Source organism: Oncorhynchus mykiss, chromosome 5 (assembly GCF_013265735.2).
Source record: "Oncorhynchus mykiss isolate Arlee chromosome 5, USDA_OmykA_1.1, whole genome shotgun sequence".
NCBI classification, from domain to species: Eukaryota; Metazoa; Chordata; class Actinopteri; order Salmoniformes; family Salmonidae; genus Oncorhynchus; species Oncorhynchus mykiss.
In genome coordinates this window covers 91,799,863-91,814,552 of record NC_048569.1, presented here as the reverse complement: position 1 = coordinate 91,814,552, position 14,690 = coordinate 91,799,863, and the positions used below count along the sequence as shown (strand labels likewise).

The following is a 14,690-nucleotide window of genomic DNA, read 5'->3' as shown; positions in this document are numbered from 1 at the left end:
TCTTTCACATAGAACAGAGATGATCGCCTACCAAACTGTCTCTTTCACATAGAACAGAGATGATCGCCTACCAAACTGTCTCTTTCCCATAGAACAGAGATGATCACCTACCAAACTGTCTCTTTCACATAGAACAGAGATGATCGCCTACCAAACTGTCTCTTTCCCATAGAACAGAGATGATCACCTACCAAACTGTCTCTTTCACATAGAACAGAGATGATCGCCTACCAAACCGTCTTTTTCCCACAGAACACAGAGATGATCGCCTACCAAACCGTCTTTTTCCCACAGAACACAGAGATGATCGCCTACCAAACCGTCTTTTTCCCACAGAACACAGAGATGATCGCCTACCAAACCGTCTTTTTCCCATAGAACAGAGATGATCGCCTACCAAACCGTCTTTTTCCCACAGAACACAGAGATGATCGCCTACCAAACCGTCTTTTTCCCACAGAACACAGAGATGATCGCTACCAAACCGTCTTTTTCACAACGAACACATAGATGATCGCCTACCAAACCGTCTTTTTCCCACAGAACACAGAGATGATCGCCTACCAAACCGTCTTTTTCCCACAGAACACAGAGATGATCGCTACCAAACCATTTATTTCCCACTTAACACAGAGATGATCGCCTACCAAACCATTTATTTCCCACTTAACACAGAGATGATCGCCTACCAAACCGTCTTTTTCCCACAGAACACAGAGATGATCGCTACCAAACCATTTATTTCCCACTTAACACAGAGATGATCGCCTACCAAACCATTTATTTCCCACTTAACACAGAGATGATCGCCTACCAAACCGTCTTTTTCCCACAGAACACAGAGATGATCGCTACCAAACCATTTATTTCCCACTTAACACAGAGATGATCGCCTACCAAACCATTTATTTCCCACTTAAGACAGAGATGATCGCCTACCAAACCGTTTATTTCCCACAGAACACAGAGCGATGATGACTCAAACAGTGACTCAGTAGAGAGTCACAGATGATCTGCTAAGATGTTTACACTTCTTCAGTCTGGCTAGAGTTGAGATCCACCAGTTCAAATGATCAGGACAAACAATGAAATACACTACTTACATTTTGGTATATTGCTAGAATAACTACACTTAAAGTCTGTGTTAGTGTTCCACCCTGTCACGTGATCTAGTGTGAGAGTGTCCTTTCTGCATGAGATGTATCCACGTTCAACCATTTATTTCCCTATACAGAAGTCTCTGAATATGATGTCCAGGATCTCCTCGGCTCCGACCCGTCCTGTAATGCGTCCCAGGTGGGTGAGGGCGAGGCGGACCCCCTCTGCGGCCAGGGCCAGGTCTTGGTCTCTGTACTGGTGGTACTGGTTCAGGGCCTGGACACTTTGCTGGAGGTGGGCTCTGTGACGGGCCTGGGTCAGACTGGGAGCTCCGCTCAGAGGGTCACCACACCTGGATGGAGCAGATGTGTTATAACTGATGTACTGTATGTAGGTGAGCCGGCCGGCGCTGCCAAATGTTTCAAAATAATGGGGTGTTTGATCTTCAGTCTGGGAGATGCTATCAGCGTTACTTTCTTCAAAGACTCAGGATGTATCAAATCTAATCAGAGTTTATTCCTCATATCCACAGGATACGGCAGGCTGTACGACACAATGAAACTCCTACCGTAGGGTAAGCACAGGGTGTTATGACTCATGTTATGACAAGTCATGCATGATATTATCAAAAGCTTAGGGACCAATCCTAACTTACTTGCGATATCAAAGTGTTACCTAAGTTTGATTTCGAATGAATTGCACAATGAATCTATCAATCAGAGTTAGGATTCCGCCCATGGTGAATACCTGATATACAGGAAAACCATTTTAAAAACCTACGTAGAAGCATACAGTAACATTAACACAGAACTGTACTCTATACTTACAGAGTCTTGACCCTGCTCTGCAGCACAGTGAGGAAATCCTCCAGCCCTGTACTGGTAGAGCAGGACAGAAAACATGCAGGAGGGAGACCCGGTCTCTCTCTCAGCTCTCCCTCTGTTCTTTCCCTCTGCTCCTCAGGTACCAGATCACTCTTGTTGAGCACCAGCAGGACCCTGTCTGAGGCAGCCTTCATGCCGGCCTCAGGGCTGGGCAGCACAGTGCTGAGGTGCTCCTGGAGGAAGGCTGGTACTAGCTGAGGGTCTGGGGGTAGCTGGGTGGAGTCCACCACTACTAGGGTCAGATCAGCCTGCTCCACCCTGAAGGGAAAATACGCAATCAAATAAAATGTTATTTGTCACATGCTTCGTAAACAACAAGTGTAGACTAACATGCTGACTAGACCGGGCGCGCGAAGGCATGCATCCACGTGCGCAATCGTGCACATGTTGATTTTGTCCACACACACCAGACGCGATTAGGACACACAGGTTGAAATATCAAAACAAACTCTGAACCAACTATATTAACTTGGGGACAGATCAAAAAGCATTAAACATTCATGCTGGCTAGCTTACTGTTGCTAGCTAATTTGACCTGGGATATAAACATTGGGTTGTTATTTTACCTGAAATGCACAAGGTCCTCTACTCTGACAATTAATCCTCCTTCATTTGGGGCGGCAGCATAGCCTAGTGGTTAGAGCGTTGGACTAGTAACCGAAAGGTTGCAAGTTCACATCCCTGAGCTGACAAGGTACAAATCTAATATATAAAAATATAACACGAATAATAAATATGTGATGAGTAACAATAACTTGGCTATATACATGGGGTACCAGTACTGAGTCAATGTGTAAGGGTACTTGGCTATATACATGGGGTACCAGTACTGAGTCAATGTGTAAGGGTACTTGGCTATATACATGGGGTACCAGTACTGAGTCAATGTGTAAGGGTACTTGGCTATATACATGGGGTACCAGTACTGAGTCAATGTGTAAGGGTACTTGGCTATATACACAGGGTACAAGGTATTTGAGCTATACACTACATTAACAAAAGTATGTGGACACCTGCTCATCAAACATCTCATTCCAAAATCATGCAGTAACAGCTCTTCTGGGAAGGCTTTCCACTAGATGTAGGAGCATTGCTGCGGGGACTTGCTTCCATTTAGATGTTGAAGCTCCCAGACTTATTCCAGTCTGGGGTAGTCCTGCATCCGCTTCATCGGACCACATGAATTGAATGAATCAGGAATAGAGTTCACGTGCATCCACGTGAGGGAAAGCCTTGTATGCATTTCTGTGTATGGAGTAAAGGTGATCTAGAGTTTTTTGGCCTCTAGTTGCACAGGTAAAAATGAAGTTTTTACAGAATTTCAGTTTCCCTGCATTGAAATCACCGGCCACAAGAAGTGTGTTTGCTTTTGGCCCTATAGAGCTTGTAGTGCCAGCATCGGATTGTGGTGGTAAATAGTATGGCCTGCAGCTTATCATAAGGTATTCTAACTCAGGCGAGCAAAAACTTGAGACTTCCTTAACATTAGAGATCACGCAGCAGCTGTTGTTAAGAGACACCCCTCCCCTGCTCAGCTTACCAGAGGCTGCTGACCGGTCTTGACATTGAAAAGCCAACAAGATGTACATTATCCATGTCCTTGTTCAGCCACGACTCCATGAAACATAGAATATTACAGATCTTGAGGTCCCGTTGATAGGATAATATCAAACAGAGCTTGTCCAGTTTATTCTCTAGTGACTGTACGTTCGGCAACAGGCGGTTTATTTGCACGCCAACGTAGTCTCGTCATGATGCCGGCTCGTCTGCCTCTTTTGCGCCGTCACTTCCTCTTTTGAGTCCCCGGGATTAGGGTCAGGTCCAGAGTCAAGAGAACGTCCAGAGTCAACAGAACGTCCAGAGTCAGCAGAACGTCCAGAGTAAACAGAACGTCCAGAGTAAACAGAACGTCCAGAGTTAACAGAACGTCCAGAGTTAGCAGAACGTCCAGAGTAAACAGAACGTCCAGAGTAAACAGAACGTCCAGAGTTAACAGAACGTCCAGAGTTAACAGAACGTCCAGAGTAAACAGAACGTCCAGAGTAAACAGAACGTCCAGAGTTAACAGAACGTCCAGAGTAAACAGAACGTCCAGAGTTAACAGAACGTCCAGAGTAAACAGAACATCCAGAGTTAACAGAACGTCTAGAGTTAACAGAATGTCCAAAGTTAACAGAACGTCCAGAGTAAACAGAACGTCCAGAGTTAGCAGAACGTCCAGAGTAAACAGAATGTCCAGAGTTAACAGAACGTCCAGAGTAAACAGAACGTCCAGAGTAAAGAGAACATCCAGAGTAAACAGAATGTCCAGAGTTAGCAGAACGTCCAGAGTAAACAGAACTTCCAGAGCTAGCAGAACGTCCAGAGTAAACAGAACGTCCAGAGTTAGCAGAACGTCCAGAGCTGCCGACTCGTTGAAGTACAAACTGCCATTCAAATGGAGGTTAGTGATCACTGTTCTGATCTCCAGAAGGTCATAGGAAATGATGGTGGAGACATTGTGTAAAAAAACATTTTTTAAGATCAGTGTAAAAAAACACTAAATAGCAGAACTGGTCAGGAGTCTGTAAATGTGTTGCTATCCACTGCAGTCCCACTTCATAATCCCCCAGATTAGAATAGAATTGCGTAGCATTGTCCATTTTTATTGTCCATTTTTGTTGAAACAAAAAAGCATAGGTAGGGAATCTAGAGACAGTCACATAATTAACTGTATCTCTGTGGGGACCCCCCCTCCCCAGGGACTCTCCCCTGCCCCCAGGGACTAGCAGCAGCAGAAGCAGCAGGATGCTTATTCTGACTACCTCCTTCCTGCCCCCCCCCCAGGTCATGAGCCCTGGATCCCCTGACAGACATACAGAAAGTACCTTTAAGCACAAGAACTGCCTGCACTTCCTACCGGACCAACTCTCCCCTCGATCCCTCCCCTCTCTCTCCCCTCTCCCTCTCGTCAGTCTGGCCAAGTCTGTGGAGGGTGTGTGTGTGTGTGTGTGTGTGTGTGTGTGTGTGTGTGTGTGTGTGTGTGTGTGTGTATTCAGGGAGGAGTATATACATTTATGCTGCTGCTATTCTACACTGGTGTAAACAATGGAGGCAGCCGTCAGTGCTCCGGTATGTATGTATTTGACTCTGTCACTGTGCGTGTGTGTGTGTGTGTATGTGTGTGTGTGTGTGTGTGTGTGTGTGTGTGTGTGTGTGTATGTGTATGTGTGTGTGTGTGTGTGTGTGTGTGTGTGTGTGTGTATGTGTATGTGTGTGTGTGTGTCTGTGTGTGTGTATGTGTGTGTGTGTGTGTGTGTGTGTGTGTGTGTGTATGTGTGTGTGTGTGTGTGTGTGTATGTCTGTGTGTGTGTGTGTGTGTGTGTGTGTGTGTGTGTGTGTATGTGTGTGTGTGTGTGTGTGTCTGTCTGTGTGTGTGTGTGTATGTGTGTGTGTGTGTGTGTGTGTGTGTGTGTGTGTGTGTGTGTGTGTGTGTGTGTGTGTGTATGTGTGTGTGTGTGTCTGTGTGTGTGTGTGTATATGTCTGTGTGTGTGTGTGCCTCACCCTCTGTATGGTAAATATTAATGTGTATAGTGGCACATCCTCCCACCTCCTGAGTGTGTTTACGTCTGGTATTTATACCCATACATTCTCTTTCCACTGAGGAACTGGAGCTGAAGCCAAAATACACCATAAGGAAAAAGCCTTGAATTATTTCTTCCTTTTTTTTTGTTTTCCAGGATTTTCAAGTATCTTGTTCATTTTGTTCATATTGCCCATACAATGTAGACAACACTAGACTTTGTTCTGTACAGAAGTCACAATTCACAGGAAGAGACTCCCAATAATTCTCCATTAGGTATTGTTTAAGGTCTTTCCATATCCTAGTCCTGATGATAAGAATTAGTGTATTCATTTTAGGTGAACTGCAAAACAAAGATATTCAACTAGTTGAAATGGAACATGCATTTGGACCATCATGCTTTGTACCATATGTGTGTGGTATGTATGTGGTGTGGTGTATACATGTTGATATTGATTGATAAGCACCTACCTCTGGCGTGCTCTACGGACCCCCTCTCTCTCCACGCTGTCTGAGGAGTCTCTGAGCCCTGCGGTGTCACTCAGGAGGACAGGGAAGCCCCCAATGTCCAGAGAGGTTTCCACAATGTCCCTGGTGGTGCCCGCGATGGGGGACACGATGGCTGCTGGACGCTGGCCTGGACAGAGGAATGGAGAGAAAGATGGAGATAGACAGAGAGATGGACAGAAATTGGGATAGAGAGATGGAGACAGACAGACAGACAGGGAGGGAGGGAGGGAGGGAGGGAGGGAGGGAGGGAGGGAGGGAGGGAGGGAGGAATTGGGATAGAGAGATGAGAGAAAGAGACAGAGAGAGAGGGAGAGAGAAGAGAGTGGAAAATTAAAGTGGAAAACCACACTACAGGCTGATCCATCTTTGATGTAATGTCCTTAAAACAAGTCAAAATGAGGGTCAGTAGTGTGTGTGGCCTCCACGTGCCTGTACGACCTCCCTACAACGCCTGGGCATGCTCCTGATGAGGTGGCGGATGGTCTCCTGAGGGATTTCCTCCCAGACCTGGACTAAAGCATCCGCCAACTCCTGGACAGTCTGTGGTGCAATGGGGCGTTGGTGGATGGAGCGAGACATGATGTCCCAGATGTGCTCAATTGGATTCAGGTCTGGGGAACGGGCAGGCCAGTCCATAGCATCAATGCCTTCCTCTTGCAGGAACTGCTGACACACTCCAGCCACATGAGGTCTAGCATTGTCTTGCATTAGGAGGAACCCAGGGCCAACCGCACCAGCATATGGTCTCACAAGGGGTCTGAGGATCTCATCTCGGTACCTAATGGCAGTCAGGCTACCTCTGGCGAGCACATGGAGGGCTGTGCTGTCCCCCAAAGAAATGCCACCCCACACCATGACTGACCCATCGCCAAACCGGTCATGCTGGAGGATGTTGCAAGCAGCAGAACGTTCTCCACGGCGTCTCCAGACTCTGTCACGTCTGTCACACGTGCTCAGTGTGAACCTGCTTTCATCTGTGAAGAGCAAAGGGCACCAGTGGCGAATTTGCCAATCTTGGTGTTCTCTGGCAAATGCCAAACGTCCTGCACAGTGTTGGGCTGTAAGCACAACCCCCACCTGTGGACGTCGGGCCCTCATACCACCCTCATGGAGTCTGTTTCTGACCGTTTGAGCAGACACATGCACATTTGTGGCCTGCTGGAGGTCATTTTGCAGGGCTCTGGCAGTGCTCCTCCTGCTCCTCCTTGCACAAAGGCGGAGGTAGCGGTCCTGCTGCTGGGTTGTGGCCTCCTCCACGTCTCCTGATGTACTGGCCTGTCTCCTGGTAGCGCCTCCATGCTCTGGACACTACACTGACAGACACAGCAAACCTTGTTGCCACAGCTCGCATTGATGTGCCATCCAGGATGAGCTGCACTACCTGAGCCACTTGTGTGGGTTGTAGACTCCATCTCATGCTACCACTAGAGTGAAAGCACCGCCAGCATTCAAAAGTGACCAAAACATCAGCCAGGAAGCATAGGAACTGAGAAGTGGTCTGTGGTCCCCACCTGCAGAACCACTCCTTTATTGGGGGTGTCTTGCTAATTGCCTATAATTTCCACCTGTTGTCTATTCCATTTGCACAACAGCATGTGAAATGTCTTGTCAATCAGTGTTGCTTCCTAAGTGGACAGTTTGATTTCACAGAAGTGTGATTGACTTGGAGTTACATTGTGTTGTTTAAGTGTTCCCTTTATTTTTTTTTGAGCAGTGTATATTCATGGGAAATACTAACTATCGAAGTGTCCTATTCTTGGTTATTTGGAATCAAAATAAGATCCTCGACAAACTCATCAATCTTCTCCTGCCATGGGATATTTTCATCCAGAACCACGCCTCTGTTCAGTGGAACTACGTACATAGAGCAAAGTGCTGTACGGTAGGATCCCTCCCTCCCTCCCCACAGCCCAGCCAAAACGACTGACAGCCCATTACTCTGTGTTAAGAGCTGTGGCCGGGAGTCGGGCCCTGGGAAAGACCAAGCTCAATAGGAAACAATAACAGGATTTTATCTGGAGTCTGATAAACACGTGTATTATTCTGATAGGAAGCTCTGTGGCGCAGCAGCCAAACAACCGTTCCACACGGTTTATACAGAGCCTTGCTTTATGACACAGGATGTCATATCTCAAACTCACGAGCACATGAGTGATAAACAAAAAACAGGTTCATTAGAAACAGATTCATTAGAAACGGATTGTCACGACTTCCGCCGAAGTCCCTCTCCTTGTTCGGGCGCGAAGTCCCTCTCCTTGTAGGTGCATATTAGGTGTGTATCAGGTGTGTATTAGGTGTGTATTAGGTGCGTATTTGGTGTGTATTAGGTGTGTATTTGGTGTGTATTAGGTGCGTATTAGGTGCGTATCAGGTGTGTATCGGGTGTGTATTGGGTGTGTATCGGGTGTGTGTGTTAGGTGTGCGTTAGGTGTGTAGTAGGTATGTATTGGGTGTGTATTAGGTGTGTATCGGGCGTGTATTAAGTGTGTTGGGTGTGTACCGGATGTGTATCTGGAGTGTACAAGGGGTGCGTCGGGTGTGTATTGGAGTGTATTAGGCGTGTATTGGGTGTGTATTGTGTGCTGGGTGAGCATCGGGTGTGTATTGGGTGTGTATTAGGTGTGTATTTGGTGTGTACTGTGTGCCGGATGAGCATTGGGTGTGTATTGGGTGTGTATTGGGCATGTATTGGGTGTGTATTGGGCATGTATTAGGTGTGTATTTAGCGTGTATTAGGTGTGTATTGGGTGTGTATTGGGTGTGTATTAGGTGTGTATTGGGTGTGTACTAGGGGTGTATTGTGTGCCCGGGTGAGCATTGGGTGTGTATTAGGTGTGTATTGAGTGTGTATTGGGTGTGTATTAGGTGTGTATTGGGTGTGTACTAGGGGTGTATTGTGTGCCCGGGTGAGCATTGGGCATGTATTAGGTGTGTATTTAGCATGTATTAGGTGTGTATTTAGCATGTATTAGGTGTGTATTGGGTGTGTATTGGGTGTGTATTAGGTGTGTATTGGGTGTGTACTAGGGGTGCATTGTGTGCCCGGGTGAGCATTGGGTATGTATTAGGTGTGTATTTAGCATGTATTAGGTGTGTATTAGGTGTGTAATGGGTGTGTATTGGGTGTGTACTAGGGGTGTATTGTGTGCCCGGGTGAGCATTGGGTATGTATTAGGTGTGTATTAGGTGTGTATTGGGTGTGTATTAGGTGTGTATTAGGTGTGTATTGGGTGTGTGTTTCACTTGTTTATGAGAAACGTACACCAACCAACGATTCACTTCCTCATCCTCGTTGTGTCGTACGGGGGGCTCTGAAAAAACATGACGACAAATGATCCAAAAAACCTTTTAGAAACACCCAGGATAATGACGCGGGGCTTTAGACGTTGTGCACATGAAATTATGTCATTCTGAACTTTATCCGTAACGTTATATTCCATTTGGTTTGCGACTCAAAATCTATCCAGAATGGAACAGCTGGATTGGGGATACAGCTCAAAGTCACACAACATGGAATACAACGCTGCGAACAGTGCCCCCATACTGCAAAAAGACGATTAGGAATTGAATCGCTGGTTGGTGTACGTTTCTCAAAAATAAGTGAAATCGCAACAACAACAACAACAACAACAACAAAACGTGTCTGGAACCTTCTAGAACATGCCATTTACATCAGAAATAGAGATTTGGTTATAAAAAAAAAGCATATTTAGGTGTATGACTGAGTGCACTCATACATGGCTGTCCAAATAAATGAGGACTCGCTCTGCAATGTGTCATACTTTGTGTGTGTGTGTTGTTCTTACAGAGCGTGTTGAGCAGACTGCTCTTCCCAGCATTGGTAGCTCCTGCTATCACCACCTGTACTCCGGTGCGCAGCCGCTCTCCTCTCCTCTCGTCCTTTAGGTGTCTCTCTATCTCTGTCTCCAGCTGGCGCACTGAACTGTCCACTGGGAAGGGGAGACGGGCAGGGATAGGACAACAGGGAGTCAAGTTCAATTTCATGTTTGCTTTCCAAATAACCAATGCCATGGAAACAGGAGAAAGTCTCTCTGCTCTGTGACATGTGAAACTAAACAATTAATGTCAACAATATTGTGACATATTTATAATGTGTCTCTGATGTGAAACAACCTTTTTTAAATTCCGATTACATGAGATGAATGAATGTCACCCATCGTGTAGACCCCTGTCCACCTAACTATGAACCAGAGGTGGCTCTGACTTCTCCTCTGAAAGGAAAGGACCCAATGGCGTGCCACCAAAAACCAAATGGCACGCAGCAAAGCATCTGTCCCTAAATCAAAAGATCAGAGGCTTCTGTTCTCTCAGCTGCCCCACCAGACTGCAGCAGGCGACGCTGAGGGGAATTTCCCTTCCCTCCGCTTCCTCTCTCTCCCCTTCTCCCCCCCACACCATGGGAAACACAGAAAGACAGAGAGACAGAGAGAGAGAGAAGAGAGAGAGGGAAGGAGAGAGACAGAGAGAAGGAGAGGGAGGGGGAGAGGAGAGAGACAATGGAAGACAGAGACAGAGGTGGTAGAGAGAGAGAGGAGAGAAGGAGAGAACCAGAGAGAGAGAGAGGGACAAAGAGGTGGTAGAGAGATAGAGACAGAGAGAGAGAGAGAGAGATACATTGAGAGACAGAGAGACAGACAGAGAGAGAGAGAGACAGCAAGGTGGTAGAGAGAGAGAGAGAGATGAAGAGGTGGTAGAGAGATAGAGACAGAGAGAGAGACAAAGAGACACAGAGAGAGATCGTTAAATTGAGAGACAGACAGACAGAGAGAGAGAGAGAGAGAGAGAGACAGAGACACCACTGTCAGATCACAGCCAGATCAACGTGTTTCTGAAGAAATTAACCGGCAATATTCATTCAGAAAAACAACCCATTAAACTCTACAACATGAACCAATGGTACAGATGGGCTCCAAACAGTGCAGAGAAATTCATTGAAACTTTGAACTCAAATGAAATGATGAACTCTATACAGGTCTTCAATAACTCACAATACCAAAACAATAAAGAAGGTGTCAATTTGGCTACTCAAAACATCAACTGCCTATTCCATAAAGAAGCATCAAAAGCAAATATGAGAAAAACAAAGAAATGCAACATCAGAAACAAATAAACAAATTGTTTCTGAAAAGTGGTTTGATAAATAATGTAAAACAACTAAGACAAATGTCAAATGCAAAACATTAGCAGCTAAACAACCCAGAGCTACCATATGAATACTAAGAAACTCTGAAACAGTATAAACAAACACTGAAACGCAAGAAATTGAATTATACCAACAAGACACTTGATGAAATTGAAAACGGACCAAAATCAGTTCTGGGACATGTGGAACAGTTTAAGCACGACAAAGGCACAACAATTAACCATAGAAGATGAAGGAATTTGAAAAACTTATTTTGATAATCTATACAAAAACATCCCACAAAAAGACTTACAACACAACCAATTAGAAATTCAAGAAAAATGGAACATCCTTGAATCAGTCATTAAAAACAACCAAAATCCATTACATTACCCACTAACCCAACAAGAACTAAATGAAAAGCTCAAATCTATAAAATCTAAGATGGCTTGTGGTCTAGGCAACATCAGAAATTAAATGCTGACAAACAGCCCACCTGAGTTGCAAAATGCTGAGCTTAAACGGTTCAACATGGTATTAACTTCTGACTGCTTTCCTGATGTCTGGAACCAGGGGCTCATCTCCCCTGATCCACAGAAGTGGAGACAATTCAGACCCCAATAATTACAAGGGAATTTGCATAAACAGCAACTTGGGAAAGGTTTTCTGTAGCACTTAGAATTAAGGTGTAAGGTGTATGTAAACTTCCGACTTCATCTGTATGTACACAGAAAATGTGTGTAATAAAAATCCAAAACCAAAGAACAGTGTTCTTTTCACAACGTCGAGGTGTGAGACAAGGCTGCAGTTTGAGTCCAAATCTTTTCAACATTTATATCAATGAATTAGCAGACATGTTGGACTATTCTCCAGCGCCAGGACTCACACTATTTGACACAGAGGTGAAATACCTGCTATATGCTGATGATTTGGTACTTCTATCACCAACCAAAGAAGGTCTTCAACAGAACCTTAACATTCTAGAGCAATATTGCCATAATTGGGTCCTGGCAGTAAATTTCCCAAAAAACAAAAATCCTGATTTTCTCTTAAAAAAAAACTGATGTCCGAAACACAAATATAAATTCACCCTGAACAACACCATAATTGAACACACAAAAAATGACTCATACCTTGGGTCTGACCATATCTGCATCGGGAAACTTTAATATGGCAGTGAATGCACTCAAAGAAAAAGCCCGCAGAGCAATGTATGCAATAATAATGAAATTATTCAAAATCCCAGTTAGAATTTGGACTAAAATATTGGACATTGAAATCCAGCTCTTTACGGAGGTGAGGTTTGGGGGCGACTCAATAAACTGGACTTTAAAATGTGGGACAAACATCCAATTGAAGTGAGGTTTGGGGGCGACTCAATAAACTGGACTTTAAAATGTGGGACAAACATCCAATTGAAGTGAGGTTTGGGGGCGACTCAATAAACTGGACTTTAAGATGTGGGACAAACATCCAATTGAAGTGAGGTTTGGGGGCGACTCAATAAACTGCACTTTAAAATGTGGGACAAACATCCAATTGAAGTGAGGTTTGGGGGCGACTCAATAAACTGGACTTTAAAATGTGGGACAAACATCCAATTGAAGTGAGGTTTGGGGGCGACTCAATAAACTGCACTTTAAAATGTGGGACAAACATCCAATTGAAGTGAGGTTTGGGGGCGACTCAATAAACTGCACTTTAAGATGTGGGACAAACATCCAATTGAAGCCCTACATGCAGAATTCTGTCGGAAAATTCTACAAATCCAGAGAAATACAGCAACTAATGCAGGAAGGGCAGAATTGGGCCGTTTTCCAGTAATAATGAAAATACAGATAAGATCATCAACATTTTGGCCACATCTAAATTCAAGTCTGCCATTTAAAGCACTTCAAACTCAAGAGCTGAGCCCAGAAACGAGCCCTCTCAGTCAGCTGGTGTTGGACCTCACCAACCAAGCTGACACCAGCACTGCTTCAAAAGAAAGAATTCCAATAAACAAAATCATGAACCAATCAAAGGACTCATATTTACAACATTGGAAAAACGAAACAAAATCCCAAGCCGACTAAATTGCTTTCTGGCCCTAAAAAGAGAATATGAATTGGCTGATTATCTCTACTCTGTCAGAGATACGAAGCAGAGACAGAGAAAGAGAAATATTCCTCACCAAGAGATTCATTATTCACAGAAATGACTACATTTATTCCAAATGTTAACTTATTAAACCCAGAGGAAAATCTAAAAATACTTATGGGTGAAGGAGCAATGGCTCCTCTTGCAGCCAAATATGTATTTTCCTGCCAAAGCCTGAGGGACACTGGATAATAACATCTGCATAGTAAGCAATAACTTATTTATTATTATTATTGTTGTTGTTGTGATTATCATTCCAAATAGTAGTGGTATGGGTAGTAGGGTGATGGTAATGATAGCAGTTTAGTGATGGTAGTAGTTGTAGTAATGATGATGGTGGTAGTTGTAGTAATAATGATGATGGTAGTTGTAGTAGTGATGATGATGGTAGTTGTAGTAATAATGATGATGGTAGTTGTAGTAATGATGATGATGGTAGTTGTAGTAATGATGATGATGGTAGTTGTAGTAATAATGACGATGGTAGTTGTAGTAGTAATGATGGTAGTTGTAGTAATAATGATTATGGAAGTTGTAGTAATGATGATGGTAGTTGTTGTAGTAATGATGATGGTAGTTGTAGTAATGATGATGATGGTAGTTGTAGTAATGATGATGATGGTAGTTGTAGTAATGATGGTAGTTGTAGTAGTAATGATTATGGAAGTTGTAGTAATGATGATGGTAGTTGTCGTAGTAATGATGATGGTAGTTGTAGTAATGATGATGATGGTAGTTGTAGTAATGATGATGATGGTAGTTGTAGTAATGATGATGATGGTAGTTGTAGTAATGATGGTAGTTGTCGTAGTAATGATGATGGTAGTTGTAGTAATGATGATGATGGTAGTTGTAGTAATGATGGTAGTTGTAGTAATGATGGTAGTTGTAGTAATGATGATGATGGTAGTTGTAGTAGTGATGATGATGGTAGTTGTAGTAATGATGATGATGGTAGTTGTAGTAATGATGATGATGGTAGTTGTAGTAATGATGATGATGGTAGTTGTAGTAATGATGATGATGGTAGTTGTAGTAATGATGATGATGGTAGTAGTAGTAATGATGATGGTAGTAGTAGTAATGATGATGATGGTAGTTGTAGTAGTAATGATGATGGTAGTTGTAGTAATGATGATGATGGTAGTTGTAGTAGTAATGATGATGGTAGTTGTAGTAATGATGATGATGGCAGTTGTAGTAGTGATGATGATGGTAGTTGTAGTAATGATGATGATGGTAGTTGTAGTAGTAATGATGATGGTAGTTGTAGTAATGATGATGATGGTAGTTGTAGTAATGATGATGATGGTAGTTGTAGTAATGATGATGATGGTAGTAGTAGTAATGATG

The 14,690-nt window shown here is 43.9% G+C and overlaps 1 protein-coding gene across 2 annotated transcripts in view; it reads right to left on the bottom strand.

Annotated features, from left to right (window-relative positions):
• Positions 1-928: 928 nt before the first annotated feature.
• Positions 929-14,690, bottom strand: part of gtpbp3 (GTP binding protein 3, mitochondrial) — a 31,084-nt gene continuing 17,322 nt past the window's right edge. For both annotated transcript variants that reach the window (XM_036978782.1, XM_036978783.1), the window contains exons 6-9: positions 9,862-10,005; positions 6,017-6,182; positions 1,926-2,240; positions 929-1,450 (exon numbers count right to left, since the gene is read on the bottom strand). In XM_036978782.1, coding sequence (XP_036834677.1) covers positions 1,219-1,450; positions 1,926-2,240; positions 6,017-6,182; positions 9,862-10,005 — 857 coding nt within the window. In that variant the 3' untranslated portion in view covers positions 929-1,218. The remainder of the gene's footprint in view (positions 1,451-1,925; positions 2,241-6,016; positions 6,183-9,861; positions 10,006-14,690) is intronic.